The following is a 15,204-nucleotide window of genomic DNA, read 5'->3' as shown; positions in this document are numbered from 1 at the left end:
GGTTCCTTATTTAGTATCTGAAATGGCTAAATCTGTGTTTTCTTCTACACAGAAACCATAAAGTTAGAATAGGCTTAGTACTTGCAATGAAAATGTCAAATATATCTGTCTTATTAGCTTCTAAAGTGTGTGTATATGTGTTTTACATTTACCATTGAGTTTTACTAGCAAATTTGAGACCATTTCATTTGTATATACCTTATGATTTAGCTTTTCTGCTGGCCTTTTTCAAGTAAGTTTTTAAGTTATTGCCTTAAGTACAGAGGCTTTATTTTCTCCCAAGCATATTGCATAAAATGGGTACTTCACAAATATTTGTTGAATTGAATTTAATCTTCCTCCATGATAATGCAAAAATGAGTTTGTGAGCACACATTTCAGATGTTCTTTAATAAAGGTGGCAGAGCAAATATACTAACATTCCTGTTAAAGAATTTCCAGGATCAGATGGCCTGTCCTTGAAGTTGTTAGGAACATAAGATGATTCGAATGAGTTAGTTTGCTCTAGATGTGTATATCTTATGATTAAGCCAAGAGGCCCTTGGAGTTTGGTAGATGTTTTTGTTCATTTTCCATTAGCTAATCTTAGTGTAACGTACTAGATACCACACATATTGGTGATCAACTCTGTCATCTTCATGCATGTAGCTAAAATGTTACCCTCACAACTTTGCTGGATATCTATATTTTGTGGTAATGAGACTTTATTATTGTGAAGTCAGTAAAATCCATTGTCAGGCATTACAGGTCATATGCAGGAGTTGGTGATGTTAGAAATTACAGTTGACCTACAGGACGTGGGGATGAGACGTTTTCTCTCCTTTCCTTCAGTCTCCCTCTGCTCTCTTCTCATCTGCTTTCATTGTTGTTTTCCTTCTTTCTTTCTTTTTCCCCCTCTCTTTTTCTGACTGTGGATTGCTATTAGATACAGTTTTTGCCACAATCAGTAGGACCAAGAGGTTGATAAGAGGAGTTGCACACAGTCACACCCAGATACCATGGTACCAGACACTAGATAACCTTTCAGTTGTCTGAGCACACAGGCTGTCTGCTGGCACACCTCCCAGAAAGAGGCGGACACCTGGGGTGATCCCGGGGTGCTGAAAGGGGCACACATGTGGTTGACGTCAGAGGAGGGAGCTTAAAAGCCGACCTTGTGACCTCACTCTGGCCTTTTTTTCTTCAAGCTACTCTTGCTGCTTCAATAATTTCCTTATCAAACATGTTTAAGTTTTTTACTCTTTGGTAGTAATGGTTTCTTTTTCTCCTAAAAAAATTTTGTAGATTTTTACTGGAAAGACAGTATTTACTAAAGAGCTGTGTTTACCTAATGTTGTTGTTATTATTCCCTCAGACCTAGTGTCATGTCTGTCTACCTAATATTTTACCCTTTGCTGTGACATAATGCCTAGCATAGTACCTGGGTCATAGCAACAGATTAGTATGTGGCAGCTATCATTGTTAGTAATAATTTTTATATTAATAGTATATTAGATATAATGTATTTATTATAAATATATAATTTAATGTATCATTCAGTCCAGTTAGTGTCGGCAGGTACAAAGCATTAAGCATAGTGTTTTTTGGTTTTTCTTTTAATAAATCTTTATTGGAGTCCAGTTGCTTCACAATACTATGCTAGTTTCTGTTGTACAACAAAGTGAATCAGCCATATGCATACATATGTCCCCATATCCCCTCCCTCTTGAGCCTACCTCCCATCCTCCCTATCCCACGCCTCTAGGTCATCGCAAAGCACCGACCTGATCTCCCTGTGCTATGCGGGTGCTTCCCACTAGCTATCTATTTTACATTTGGTAGTGTATATACGTCGATGCTACTCTCACTTCGCCCCAGCTTCCCCCCCTCCCACGCCGTGTCCTCAAGTCCATTCTCTATGCCTACATCTTCATTTCTGCCCTGGAACTAGGTTCGTCAGTACCTTTTTTTTTTGTTTTTTCTTTTAGATTCCATATATATGCGTTAGCATAAGGTATTTGTTTTTCTCTTTCTGTCTTTCTTCACTCTGTATGATAGACTCTAGGTCCATCCACCTCACTACAAATAACTCAATTTCGTTTCTTTTTATGGCTGAGTAATATTCCATTGTATACATGTGCCACATCTTCTTTATCCATTCATCTGTCGCTGGACGTTTAGGTTGGTTCCATGTCCTGGCTATTGTAAATAGTGCTGCAGTGAACATTGTGGTGCATGTCTCTTTTTGAATTATGGTTTTCTCAGGGTATATGCCCAGTAGTAGGATTGCTGGGTCACATGGTAGTTCTATTTTTAGTTTTTTAAGGAACCTCCATACTGTTTTCCATAGTGGTTGTATCAATTTATATTCCCACCAACAGTGCAGGAGGGTTCCCTTTTCATCACACCCTTTCCAGCATTTATTGTTTCTAGCTTTTTTGATAATGGCCATTCTGACCTGTGTGAGGTGATACCTCATTGTAGTTTTGATTTGCATTTCTCTAATAATTAGTAATGTTGAGCATCTTTTCATGTGCCTCTTGGCCATCTGTATGCCTTCCTTGTGAAATGTCTATTTAGGTCTTCTGCCCATTTTTTTAACTGGATTGTTTGTTTTTTTTGATATTGAGCTCCATGAGCTGTTTGTATATTTTGGAGATTAATCCTTTGTCTGTTGTTTCATTTGCAAATATTTTCTCCCATTCCGAGGGTTGTCTCTTTGTCTTGTTAATGGTTTCTTTTGCTGTGCAAAAGCTTTTAAGTTTAATTAAGTTCCATTTTTTAATATTTGGTTTTATTTCCGTTACTCTAGCAGGTGGGTCAAAAAAGATCTTGCTGTGGTTTATGTCAAAGAGTGTTTTTCCTATGTTTTCCTCTAAGTTTTATAGTGTCTGGTCTTACATTTAAGTCTTTAATCCATTTGGAGTTTATTTTTGTGTATGGTGTTAAGTAATCTTCTAATTTCATTCTTTTACATGTGGCTGTCCAGTTTTCCCAGCACCACTTATTGAAGAGGCTGTCTTTTCTCCATTGTATGTTCTTGCCTCCTTTGTCATAAATTAGGTACCCATATGTGCGTGGGTTTATCTCTGGGCATTCTATCCTCTACCATTGATCTATATTTCTGTTTTTATGCCAGTATCCTACTGTCTTGATTACTGTAGTTTTGTAGTATAGTTTGAAGTCAGGGAGCCTGATTCTTCCAGCTCCATTTTTCTTTCTCAAGATTGCTTTGGCTATTTGGGGTCTTTTGTGTTTCCATACAAATTGTAAAATTTTTTGTTCTGTGAAGAATACCATTGGTAGTTTGATGGGGGTTGCATTGAATCTGTAGATTGCTTTGGGTAGTATAGTCATTTTCACAATATTGATTCTTCCAATCCAAAAACATGGTGTATTTCTCCATCTGTTTATGTCATTTTTGATTTCTTTCATCAGTGTTTTATAGTTTTCTGAGTACAAGTCTTTCGCCTCCTTAGGTAGGTTTATTCCTAGGTATTTTATTCTTTTTGTTGTGATGGTAAATGAGATTGTTTCCTTAATTTCTCTTTCTGATCTTTCATTGTTAGTGTATAGGAATGCCAGAGATTTCTGTGCATTAATTTTGTATCCTGCAACCTTACCAAATTCATTGATTAGTTCTAGTAGTTTTCTGGTAGCATCTTTAGGACTTTATATGTATAGTATCATGTCATCTGCAAACAGTGACAGTTTTACTTCTTCTTTTCCAATTTGTATTCCTTTTATTTCTTTTTCTTCTCTGATTGCCATGGCTAGGACTTCCAAAACTATGTTGTATAAGGGTGGTGAGAGTGGACATCCTTGTCTTGTTCCTGATCTTAGTGGAAATGCTTTCAGTTTTTCACCATTTAGTATGATGTTTGCTGTGGGTTTGTCATATATGGCCTTTATTATGTTGAGGTAGGTTCCCTCTATGCCCATTTTCTGGAGAGTTTTTATAAATGGGTGTTGAATTTTGTCAAAAGCTTTTTCTGCATCTATTGAGATGATCATATGGTTTTTATTCCTTAATTTGTTAATGTGATATATCACATTGATTGATTTATGTATATTGAAGAATCCTTGCATCCCTGGGATAAATCCCACTTGATCATGGTGTATGATCCTTTTAATGTGCTGTTTGATTCTGTTTGCTAGTATTTTGTTCAGGATTTTTGCATCTATGTTCATCAGTGACATTGGTCTATAATTTTCTTTTTTTGTGATATCTTTTTCTAGTTTTGGTATCAGGGTGATGGTGACTTCGTAGAATGAATTTGGGAGTGTTTCTCCCTCTGCAATTTTTTTGGAAGAGATTGAGAAGGATTGGTGTTAGCTCTTCTCTGTGTTTGATAGAATTCCCCTGTGAAGCCATCTGGTCCTGGACTTTTGTTTGTTGGAAGATTTTCAATTATGGTTTCAATTTCATTACTTGTGATAGGTCTGTTTATATTTTCTAATTCTTCCTGGTTTAGTCTTGGAAAAATTGAACCTGTCCAAGAATTTGTCCATTTCTTTGTGGTTGTCCATTTTATTGGCATATAGTTGTTTGTAGTAGTCTCTTATAAACCTTTGTATTTCTTCAGTGTCAGTGGTGATTTTCTCCTTTTTCATTTCTAATTTTATTGATTTGCATCCTCTCCCTTTTTTTCTTGATGAGTCTGGCTAAACGTTTATCAATTTTGCTTATCTTCTCAAAGAACCAGTTTTTAGTTTTATTGATCTTTGCTATTGTTTTCTTCGTTTCTATTTCATTTATTTCTGCTCTGATCTTTATGATTTCTTTCCTTCTACTGACTTTGGGTTTTCTTTGTTCTTCTTTCTCAAGTTGTTTTAAGTGTAGGGTTAGATTGTTTATTTGAGATTTTTCTTGTTTCTCGAGGTGAGATTGAATTGCTATAAACTTCCCTCTTAGAACTGCTTTTGCTGCGTCTCATAGGTTTTGGGTCATCGTGTTTTTGTTGTCATTTGTTTCTATGTATTTTTTAATTTCTTCTTTGATTTCTTCAGTGATCTCTTGGTTATTTAGTAGCTCACTGTTTAGACTCCATGTATTTGTGTTTTTTACAGTTTTTTTCCTGTAAGTGATTTCCAATCTGATAGCATTGTGGTCAGAAAAGATGTTTGGTACGATTTCAATTTTCTTAAATTTTCCAAGGCTTGATTTGTGACCCAAGATGTAATCTATCCTGGAGAATGTTCCATGTGCACTTGAGAAGAAAGTGTATTCTGCCACTTTTGGGTGGAATGTTCTATAAATATCAATTAAATCTATCTGGTCTATTGTGTCATGTAAAGCTTGTGTTTCCTTATATATTTTCTGTTTGGATGATCTGTCCATTGTTGTAAGTGGGGTGTTAAAGTCCCCTTCTATTATTGTGTTACTGTCGATTTCTCCTTTCATGGTTGTTAGCATTTGCCTTATGTACTGAGGTGCTCCTGTGTTGGGTGCATAAACATTTATAATTGTTATATCTTCTTCTTGGATTGATCCTTTGAGCACTATGTAGTGTCCCTCCTTATCTCTTGTAACAGTCTTTATTTTAAAGTCTATTTTATCTGATATGAATATTGCTACTCCAGCTTTCTTTTGATTTCCATTTGCATGGAATATTTTGTTCCAACCCTTCACTTTCAGTCTGTATGTGTTCCTAGGTCTGAAGTGGGTCTCTTGTAGACAGCACATATATGGGTCTTGTTTTTGTATCCATTGAGCCAGTCTTTGTCTTTTGGTTGGAGTATTTAATCCATTTACATTCAAGATTATTATTGATATGTATGTTCCTATTACCATTTTCTTAATTGTTTTGGGTTTGTTTTTGTGGGTCTTTTTCTTCTCTTGTGTTTCCCACCTAGAGAAATTTCTTTAGCATTTGTTGTAAAGCTGGTTTGATGGTGCTGAATTCTCTTAGCTTTTGCTTGTCTGGAAAGGTTTTGATTTTTCCATTGAATCTGAATGAGATCCTTACTGGGTAGAGTAATCTTGGTTGTAGGTTTTTCTCTTTCATCACTTTAACTATACCCTGCCACTCCCTTCTGGTCTGCAGAGTTTCTGCTGAAAAATAAGCTGATAACCTTATGGGAATTCCTTTGTATGTTACTTTTTGTTTTCCCTTGCTGCTTTTAATATTTTTTCTTTGAATTTAATTTTTGTTAGTTTGATTAATATGTGTCTTGGTGTGTTTTTCCTAGGGTATATTCTGTATAGGACTCTCTGTGCTTCCTGGACTTGGGTGACTATTTCCTTTCCCATGTTAGGGAAGTTTTCCACTATAATCGCTTCAAATATTTTCTCAGACCCTTTCTTTTTCTCTTGTTCTTCTGGGACCCCTATAATTCAAATGTTGGTACATTTACTGTTGTTCCAGAAGTCTCTGAGATTGTCTTCAATTCTTTTCATTCTTTTTTATTTATTCTGCTCCTTGGCAGTTATTTCCACCATTTTGTCTTCCAGCTCACTTGTTCGTTCTTCTGCCTCAGTTATTCTGTTATTGATTCCTTCTAGTGTAGTTTTCATTTCAGTTATTGTGTTGTTCATCTCTGTTTGTTTGTTCTTTAGTTCTTCTAGATCTTTGTTAAACATTTCTTGTATTTTCTCAGTCCCTGCCTCCACTCCATTTCTGAGATTCTGGATCATCTTTACTGTCATTACTCTGAATTCTTTTTCAGGTAGATTGCCTACTTCCTCTTCATTTATTTGGTCTTGTAGGTTTTTACCTTGCTTCTTCATGTGTGATGTATTTTTTGCCATCTCATTGTTTTTTAATTTTTTTTACTGAGTGGGATTGTGTTCCTGTCTTACTTGTTCTTTGGCCTGAGGCTTCCAACACTGGAGTTTGTAGGCTGTTGGGTAGAGCTGGGTCTTGGTGCTGAGATGACGACCTCCGTGAGACCTCACTCTAATGAATATTCCCTGGGGTCTGAGGTTCTCTGTTAGTCCAGTGGTTTGGACTTGGAGCTCCCACCGCAGGAGCTTTCGCCTGACCCCCAGCTCATGTGGGGGTCAAGATCCCGCAAGCCGTGTGGGGTGGCAAAAAAAAAAAAAAAGAGCAATAACAAAGTAAAAAATAAAATTAGACTACGAAACTAACAGATATGTTAGAAAGAATATAAAAATAAAAATATAGATGAATCAACAGCTGGAAGGTACATTGGTACCGCAATAGTAAAAAAGGAGGGAAAAAAGAAAAAAAAAAGGGAGGAAACACCTTGGCTGTGGAGGGCGGGGTGTAAGCAAGGATGAGGTTTGGGCGGTGGGTGGGCCCTATGCTCAGGACCCCCAGGGCTGGAAAAGGCCCTGGGGACTGTGAGGGGTGGGGCTTAGGCTCAAGGAACAGAAGGGGCCCAGGCTTGCCCCCCACACCTGGTCTCAGGGGTTGGGGGGACCTCACCTGGGAGCCCAGCAGGCTTCCTGGGCTGGAGTGGGCAGGGCAAACGCCCTCCTCTCCTCTGCCACTCCTCCCGGAGGGCCCCTCCCCCTGCCTCTTCTGATCTCCCTTGCCTGCCTCCTGTGCCCCGAAGGACCCACGCGGTCTGGGTGGGGCCTTGGAGGGCAGGGGACCAGCCTAGGAGCTCAGCAGGCTCCCTGTGCCTAGGTGGGTGGGGCAAACACCCTCCGCTCCTCTCCCACTCCTCCTGAGGGCCCCTCCCGCCTGCCTCTCCTGATTTCCCCAGCCTCAGGGGCGCCAATCCTGTCTGGTCTCTCCTTCTCCTCCCCACTCAGTCCCCCACGTTCTACCAGTTCACTTGGGGGTTCCTCCCATCTCCTTGGGCGTCAGAGTCCCCCACCAGCGGCCAGAAGGCGCCCTAAGTTGTGGGGAGACGCTAACTCCGTGTCTTCCCACACCGCCATCTTCTAACCATAGTGTTTGACATTACACATTTAGTGTTTGAAAAAGGAAATACGAAGCATGGTGGTGTGAGAAATAAAACAGTAGCGTATGCGTCCTTCAACCCATCCCATCTTCTACCTTTTCAGTACTATTGCATACTTTTATCTTCCCTCATCTGGATGGCTTCTGTTTCCTCCAGGTTTATATTCATGATCCTGATCTTGCTTCTTTTCAGCCAACATTGCTGGTGGATAAATAGTTATAAAATTAAATTTGATCATGTTACTCCCCTTCTTAAAGCCTTTAGATAGGAGCTCTCATACTTTGCTGTATAAAGCCATCTAGGGTTTCATTAGGCAGATTCTGATCCATTGCAAGAGACATTGATTTAGGCCTGATATCAGGCCCAGGAACCTGTACTTTAATAAGCATCCCTGGTGTTCTGAGAGAAGCACTGTTTTAATGGCTCCTAAGCCTGCAAGAGAAAGTTCAAAAGCCTTAGTGTGGACATCTGTGCTCTCAATGAACCATGCCTTGCATTCTTTGTCTTGGTCATCAACATCAATACCCATCCTGTGATGTTTCCTGCCTTTATCCTTTTTCACATCCTGCTATCTTTCTGCCCTTGCACACCTCAAGTTATCCCTTTGGTGAGGTTCTCCCTGATCACCCAAGGTGGAGTTGGTACTTTCTCTTTCTCTGATGTGTTTGTGTTTTTTTTTTTTTTTGGCTGCATTGGGTCTTCGTTGCCATGCACAGGCTTTCTCTTGTTGCGGTGAGCGGGGGCTATTCTTCGTTGTGGTGCGCAGGCTTTTCATTGTGGTGGCTTCTCTTGTTGCAGAGCACAGGCTCTAGGCGCGCGGGCTTCAGTAGTTGTGGCGTGCAGGCTCAGTAGTTGTGGCACACGGGCTTAGTTGCTCCGCGGCATGTGGGATCTTCCCAGACCAGGGCTCGAGCCTGTGTCCCCTGCATTGGCAGGCGGATTCTTAACCACTGAGCTACCAGGGAAGTCCCTTTCTGTTGTGTTTCTTATTGTACCTTCCAACTGCCCTTTATTTGTAGCACCATTCATCCTACATAGTAATGTCATTATTGTTAGTTTTGAGTTGCATGACTAGAGAATCGTCTTATTTATCTTTGTGTCCTTGGTGCCTTGCACAAACATAGGTAAATGTGGAATGAATGAGGTAAACAGAGGAATGAAATTCAGAAAGTCTTGATTTTTTTTTTTTTACTTCATATTTTGTGTAGTGTAAATTTATCATTACTGCTTATGCACCTTAGGTTCTTAAGCTATAGTATGGAAATAATACTTATTTTCTACCTTCCTTTAAATACCATTTATTCAATTCAGAGCAGAGGTTTATACAAAGGAAGCAGAATTAGTGATAATTCTGGAAATAATTTTTGAAAGAGCAGCCACTGGAGATACTTCTTGAAGGTTGAATAGAAGTATGACTTGAGTGGCAGCAGTGAGAATGAGAAAGGAGCATGATCCTGGCATAAGCAATGCACAGGTACAAATGTCTTCAACTGCATGGTTCTGGAAGGCACAAGTGGTTTAATTTGGTTTCAGTAGAAGATGCAGGGTTGTGGTTAGAGATGGAATTGGGGGAGTCAGCAGCAGTCTGTTTTGGAGGCTGTTTTGTGCTTTGCAAAGAAGGCTTTGCAAAGATTTTATCCTTGGGTTATAAAATGCTGTTGAAGCCTCTTAAGCTGGAAAGGAACATAGTCAGATGGGAGGAGGACTGAGACAGAAGATAGGCCATTTAAAGGGACTTAGTGTAATTTTACGAGTGAAGAGTTGATTAGCCACTTAAAATAATTTTATAAAGATTTTTATGTTCTTTGTTCATTCTGCCAGGTACTCTGATATGCATAGGGTTACACAAGATGAGTAAGGTATAGTTCCTGTAGAGTACAAGAAAATGTAAATACATAAAATAACTAATTATATAAATATAGCCAGGACTTACAGGTTTGTGATATATAGTATAGAAAATGTTATGGGAACTGGGTTCACTGTGGACTAACTTTCCCGGGAGAATTAGGGTCTTGATGGAAGAGAAGGGATCGGAGTAGAGCAAAGAGGAATATTTTGTGTAAAGAAATAAATAAAGGGATTAATGGGTGAGGGAGTGTGGTTATGGTGCTAGAGCCTGTTTGTTATAGCTGGAAAATATTTGGTATCAAATTGTAATGGGCCTTGAATGTTGTGCTGAAGGATTTTGCATTTTATCCTAGAGCATTATTTTCTAATTATGAAAATAATACATATTGATTATATACAATTTAAGAAATATATAGAAATATGAAGAAAATGTAAATCTGATATGACTCTATCACAGAAAGTGGTTGCTATGAACATTTTCATGTATTTCTTTCCAGTGTTTGTCACTGTGCTCAAATGCATACTTGGGCATTAAATAAATGAAATCAGAATTATACTCTGTTGTATAGTGTGTGTGTGTGTGTGTACGTATGTGCACATGTGTAATCTTATCTCACTTAAAATTGGAACATGGGCATTTTGCCATGTGGTTAAATGTGCCCAGGAAGCATGATTTGTAGTGATTACAATATTTATTACATGGTTATGCTTAAATTATTTATTTCTTTATTGTTGGATTATTTAGGTTGTTTTCAATCTAAAATAATGGATACTGTTTCACTGAACATCTTTGTATTTCTGACTATTTAGGATAGGGTTCTAGAAATAAATGTACTGGATCAAACAATCTTAAGAGCTCATGATGTATTTTGCCAAATTGCTCTTCCAAAAGGCTCTATTTAAATTCATGCCTGCAGTGTGTGGGTCTGACTTTCATTGTACTCCTGGCTAAGTATTTTTTTCGTGTTTACTGTTTGCTAATTTTGTAAGTGGTATCTTGTGGTTATTTAATTGTTATTTCCTCGACAATTCATTTGAGTAGGTTTTCCCTTATATTCCTTGACTATTTGTCTCTTTTACTGTGAATTGCCCTTGACCTTTATGGTATTTTTCCCTTTTCTTTTATTTTGGTATTACTATTTTTTATATAGATTATAACTTCATTAGTCCTATTTCTGGCACATTTTTCTTCCTGTTTCTTACTTGCCTTAACTTTTTATAGTAGTGAATTTTAAATTTAAGTGTGTTTGGCAAGTCCTTTCTCATCTTGAGATCTATTCACCTATACTTTGATTTAGTTTTAATTTTGTATTTTCCATTTCTCTTAATAACCCATGGTAATGGCAGTGTTTGGCAGAAGAGTGACATGATTAGATTTCTTCTTCAGCAAGCAGTCTTGTGGCCTGTGGAGGCTGGATGGGAGTAAGGAGAGACTAGGGGCAGTGAAACCTGTTTAGAGGAGAGGAGATAAGGGTCTGAACATAGTGATGGTGATGGTGGGGACAGATTAGAAGAATGATTCTCAACCAATGGTTTGGGAGATGCAGCAGGTTTAGTGGGAGGGTGGAGATTAGGACAGATTAAGTACAAGGTTCTGTGGGACATCCAGATACAAGCCGTGGGAATTGCAGGTTTGAAACTCCTTCAGGAGCTGGTCTGGCTGGTGATGGAGGTTAGGGAACCACCTGCATATAGGTGATAGTTCTAATACGGGAGAAAGAATGAGTTTTCAGGGCAGCTGACTGAGAAGGATGGTCAGAATTAGAAGGCTCACTAAGAAGGTGTTCTCTGGGAAGCTCTTTTTATACTTTCTCTCTCTTTCTGTCTTTCTTAGCAAAATCAACAATGTCAGAGATTATGGATATGGTCAGAGATACTGCAAAGAGATTAACGAGGAGAGGGACTGAAAAGTTTCCACTGGATTAGTCTACTACTTTCCTTAAATGTGGCTAAAAGGGGCAGTAGACTGGGAAAGAAATAGAAGAAGGAACATGGTCAAAGGATAACACTTTTAAAGACTCTAAGTAGACTTGAACATGTTCTCTATTGAGGGAAAAGAATTTATGGACAGGGAGAGATTGAAGGTAAAGTAAAAAAGGAGGAATTTGATGGTGCAGCAACTTAAAAGGATGAGTAGCTGTGATGAATGCATTATTCTTTCAGGTGGAACAGTAGTATTACATTCTCAGAGGTAGAATTTGCGTATAAGTTATTGAAACAATTTTTAATCTGTTCTATGAGTAAAAAGACTCCCTGCTTCAATAATTAACTTTCATTTTCTTTTTTTTAAAAGATTAATTGACAGTTTTATAATTGTTTCAGCATAAAGTTCTTCTAATTGTCTAAGTTCATATCTTTTACATGCTGCTGATTGGCAAAGTTAGTGTGTTACTCTTAATGATATAGATACCTAAAAAGACAGCTTAATAAGCATTTAAATCCCTTTGATTATTTATTGTTCATTAATGAATGCATGAAATTAAATACTTTGAATTATAGCCATCTTTTAAAAATATTTGTTGCAGGGAAATTTACCTAAATATTCTCATAACTCCCTGATGGTTCAAGCAATAAAGACAAACCTAACAGACCCGGACATACATGTGCTTTTCTTTGATGTGGAAGCGTTGATTATTCAACTCCTGACTGAAGAAGCCTCTAGGCCGAATACTGCGCTTATTTCCCCAGAGAATCTGCAAAAAGCATCTGGCGGTTCAGACAAAGGGGGCTCTTTTCTAACTGGAAAACGAGCAGCAGTTCTCTTCCAACAAGTGAAAGAAACTATCAAAGAGAACATAAAGGAACATCTCCTTGATGATGAAGAGGAGGATGAGGAGATAATGAGACAGAGGCGGGAAGAAAGTGATCCCGAATATCGGGCCAGCAAATCTAAGCCACTGACCCTGTTAGAATATAATCTGACTATGGACACCGCAAAATTGTTCATGTCCTGCCTTCATGCCTGGGGTTTGAATGATGTTCTGGATGAAGTCTGTCTTGATCGCCTTGGAATGCTGAAACCCCACTGCACAGTATCGTTCGGCCTCTTATCAAGAGGAGGTCATATGTCACTGATGCTTCCTGGTTATAATCAGGCTGCTTGTAAACTATCACATGGGAAAGCAGAAGTAGGAAGGAAGCTGCTGGCAACGGAGGGAGTAGGAAAGGGAACTTACGGAGTGTCCCGGGCCGTCACCACACAACATCTCCTGTCTATCATATCTTTGGCAAATACCTTAATGAGTATGACCAATGCAACTTTTATTGGTGATCATATGAAGAAGGGCCCTACCAGGTGTGACCATGATAGTTTGATTTTATTCTTATGTTTCAAAAAAAAGAAACCTGTTTTATTTTTGTCACTTCTTATTACCTTTTTTTTGGGGGGGGGGGCTCTACACACCTTGGCATTTTTGTGTCATCTCAGTGTTTCCCCTTTAAATTTTAAATACAACATGCATGACTTAAAATATAATCAAATTGTACAGTTTTATCTATACTCAGACATACTTAGTAGCTATTTTAAAAAAACTTAGAATGAGGGGGTAAGTCAGAGTTCAGCTTTAACAAATTATAGACTAGCTCTTCAGTAAATATAATCTTAGATTGTATCTATTTACAGTTTGCACTAACATTTAATTCAAATTGTATATTTGGTTAAAATGTGTGACCCACGTGATGAATGGTAAGTGTTCAGTGGCTGGCTTCAGCATTTTGTGAGAAGTATAGTCAGAATTTCTCAATGGGAAAAGAGGAAACAACTTTTTAAAGTGCAGGAGAGTATTCTTTTAATATTTCTACATATTTAACCTGAGTTGCTATTTCTCATTTTCCGGAAGTCATGAAGACAACTTTTTAAACTCTGGTTTTATTGTACTTTATTGAGAGCCGACCACATTTAGGATTTTTTAAATCTAACATACTAAAGTAACACTTACCTAGTGTCTGGCTCTGTTGTAAGCACTTTACAGATGTTACCTCCTTATTGCCCTTACCCCTATAAGGTAGGTACTTTTATTATCCTTTTGTTACAGATGATAGAGCTGAGACACAGACAGGTGAAGTAACTTGCCCAAGGTCACACAAGTAGTAAATGGTAGGGCCGGAATTCAAAAGGGGACAGTCTGCCTGTGGAGTGGAATATTTCTTAATGCCTTATTATCTTTTTCAGATTTTAGGGCTGAATTTTTTGAAACTCAGTATATTGTTCCATAAGTTCATTTGGACCAATGATGTGGGGTGGGCTGAATTATCAGCATGCTAATACTGAAGCATGAAGGGTTAGTTATGGTATTTATCTGTCAGTGGTAGTAGATTAAAGTGTTCATAAATATTTCTTAAACTAGTTTAAAGCATAAACTGTAGATGTAAAATTTTTACTTGCTATTTGTTAATCATTTAATTTGCTGTATTAAAATCTGAAATGGAAAATGTTAATAGGTACAAAACAAAAAACCCCTAACTTTTTGGAACAGCAGATTGAAAATGTTCTGTTATGTGTTTCTTTTGCAATTCATTTGGAACTAGAAAGCTTAATATTTTAAATGGCTCTGGAATTATGAAACTATGAATGTGTATATATACATGTATTTTCTTCTTCTTTTTAAAGGCCACCTAGACCAGGCACCCCAGACCTTTCTAAGGCAAGGGGTTCTCCTCCAACTTCCAGTAATATTGTGCAAGGACAGATTAAACAAGGTAAAATTAAATTTTGTTAAGTAATTGACATGACATTTCAGCTCTAGAAACTGAGGAGGCATAGCTAATGTATAATCATAACATTTTGTTTGTCTCAGATTGTTAAATAGAGAAAAGTTGTTATATTCCAGATGTAAATATGGATAATTAAGATGTTAGTTAAAAATAAATCAGATTTATTTAGAAATTGATAAATGAGCGTATTTCACATAATTTTATTGTACTGTCTTTGGCCTAATTTTTATGCATTAGGGGCACCTTAACTTGACAACGCTAGTGCCTTAATGTGTGTATCTTGAGTCTATAAGTTATGTCTATTTTTTAAACTACATTTAGAAATGTTTAAATTCATATTTCCATACTATAGCTATTCTTGTGTCATTTGCCAGTAGTTCATGCATTGTAATCCACAGTGGAAATAGTTTCTTTTTATTTAGTCATTATATACTTTAACTTTTTGTTCATAGCTTTTGTTTTGTTAGAGGATAGAAGAAAGATTGAGTTTTTCTTCCTTTATTTTCTTTTACACTCATTTTAAGACTGACAAGTGAGCTAATCAGAGTTCAGGGGGGAATCACTTCTGCTTAGAGAGCTTTCCTTTAGGCTAAGTTGAAGGTTCTGCTTGTAAATGGTGACATTGTAGGATGTTCTTTTTTCAAAAAAGTTGTTTAAGGTTTTAAAGAGTCAGTGAACAGTTCCGCAAGATTTGTTTGGTGAACAATAGGCCTCCAACTTCATGCCTACAATTTTTCTCTTTCCTAGAACAAGTCCTCTGCTCTCTTAGCTGATTGTTTGTACTTACTT

The 15,204-nt window shown here is 37.7% G+C and overlaps 1 protein-coding gene across 4 annotated transcripts in view; it reads left to right on the top strand.

Moving 5' to 3' along the window:
• WDR7 (WD repeat domain 7) overlaps positions 1–15,204 on the top strand; it is a 370,109-nt gene that overhangs the window by 95,862 nt on the left and 259,043 nt on the right. For all 4 annotated transcript variants that reach the window (XM_061169470.1, XM_061169471.1, XM_061169468.1 and 1 more), the window contains 2 exons: positions 12,228–12,997; positions 14,312–14,400. In XM_061169470.1, the coding sequence (XP_061025453.1) occupies positions 12,228–12,997; positions 14,312–14,400 (859 nt within the window). The remainder of the gene's footprint in view (positions 1–12,227; positions 12,998–14,311; positions 14,401–15,204) is intronic.

Source organism: Eubalaena glacialis, chromosome 15 (genome assembly GCF_028564815.1).
Source record: "Eubalaena glacialis isolate mEubGla1 chromosome 15, mEubGla1.1.hap2.+ XY, whole genome shotgun sequence".
Classification (NCBI taxonomy): Eukaryota; Metazoa; Chordata; class Mammalia; order Artiodactyla; family Balaenidae; genus Eubalaena; species Eubalaena glacialis.
Note: the sequence above shows the minus strand (reverse complement) of the source record. Positions and strands in the feature narration are given on the sequence as shown.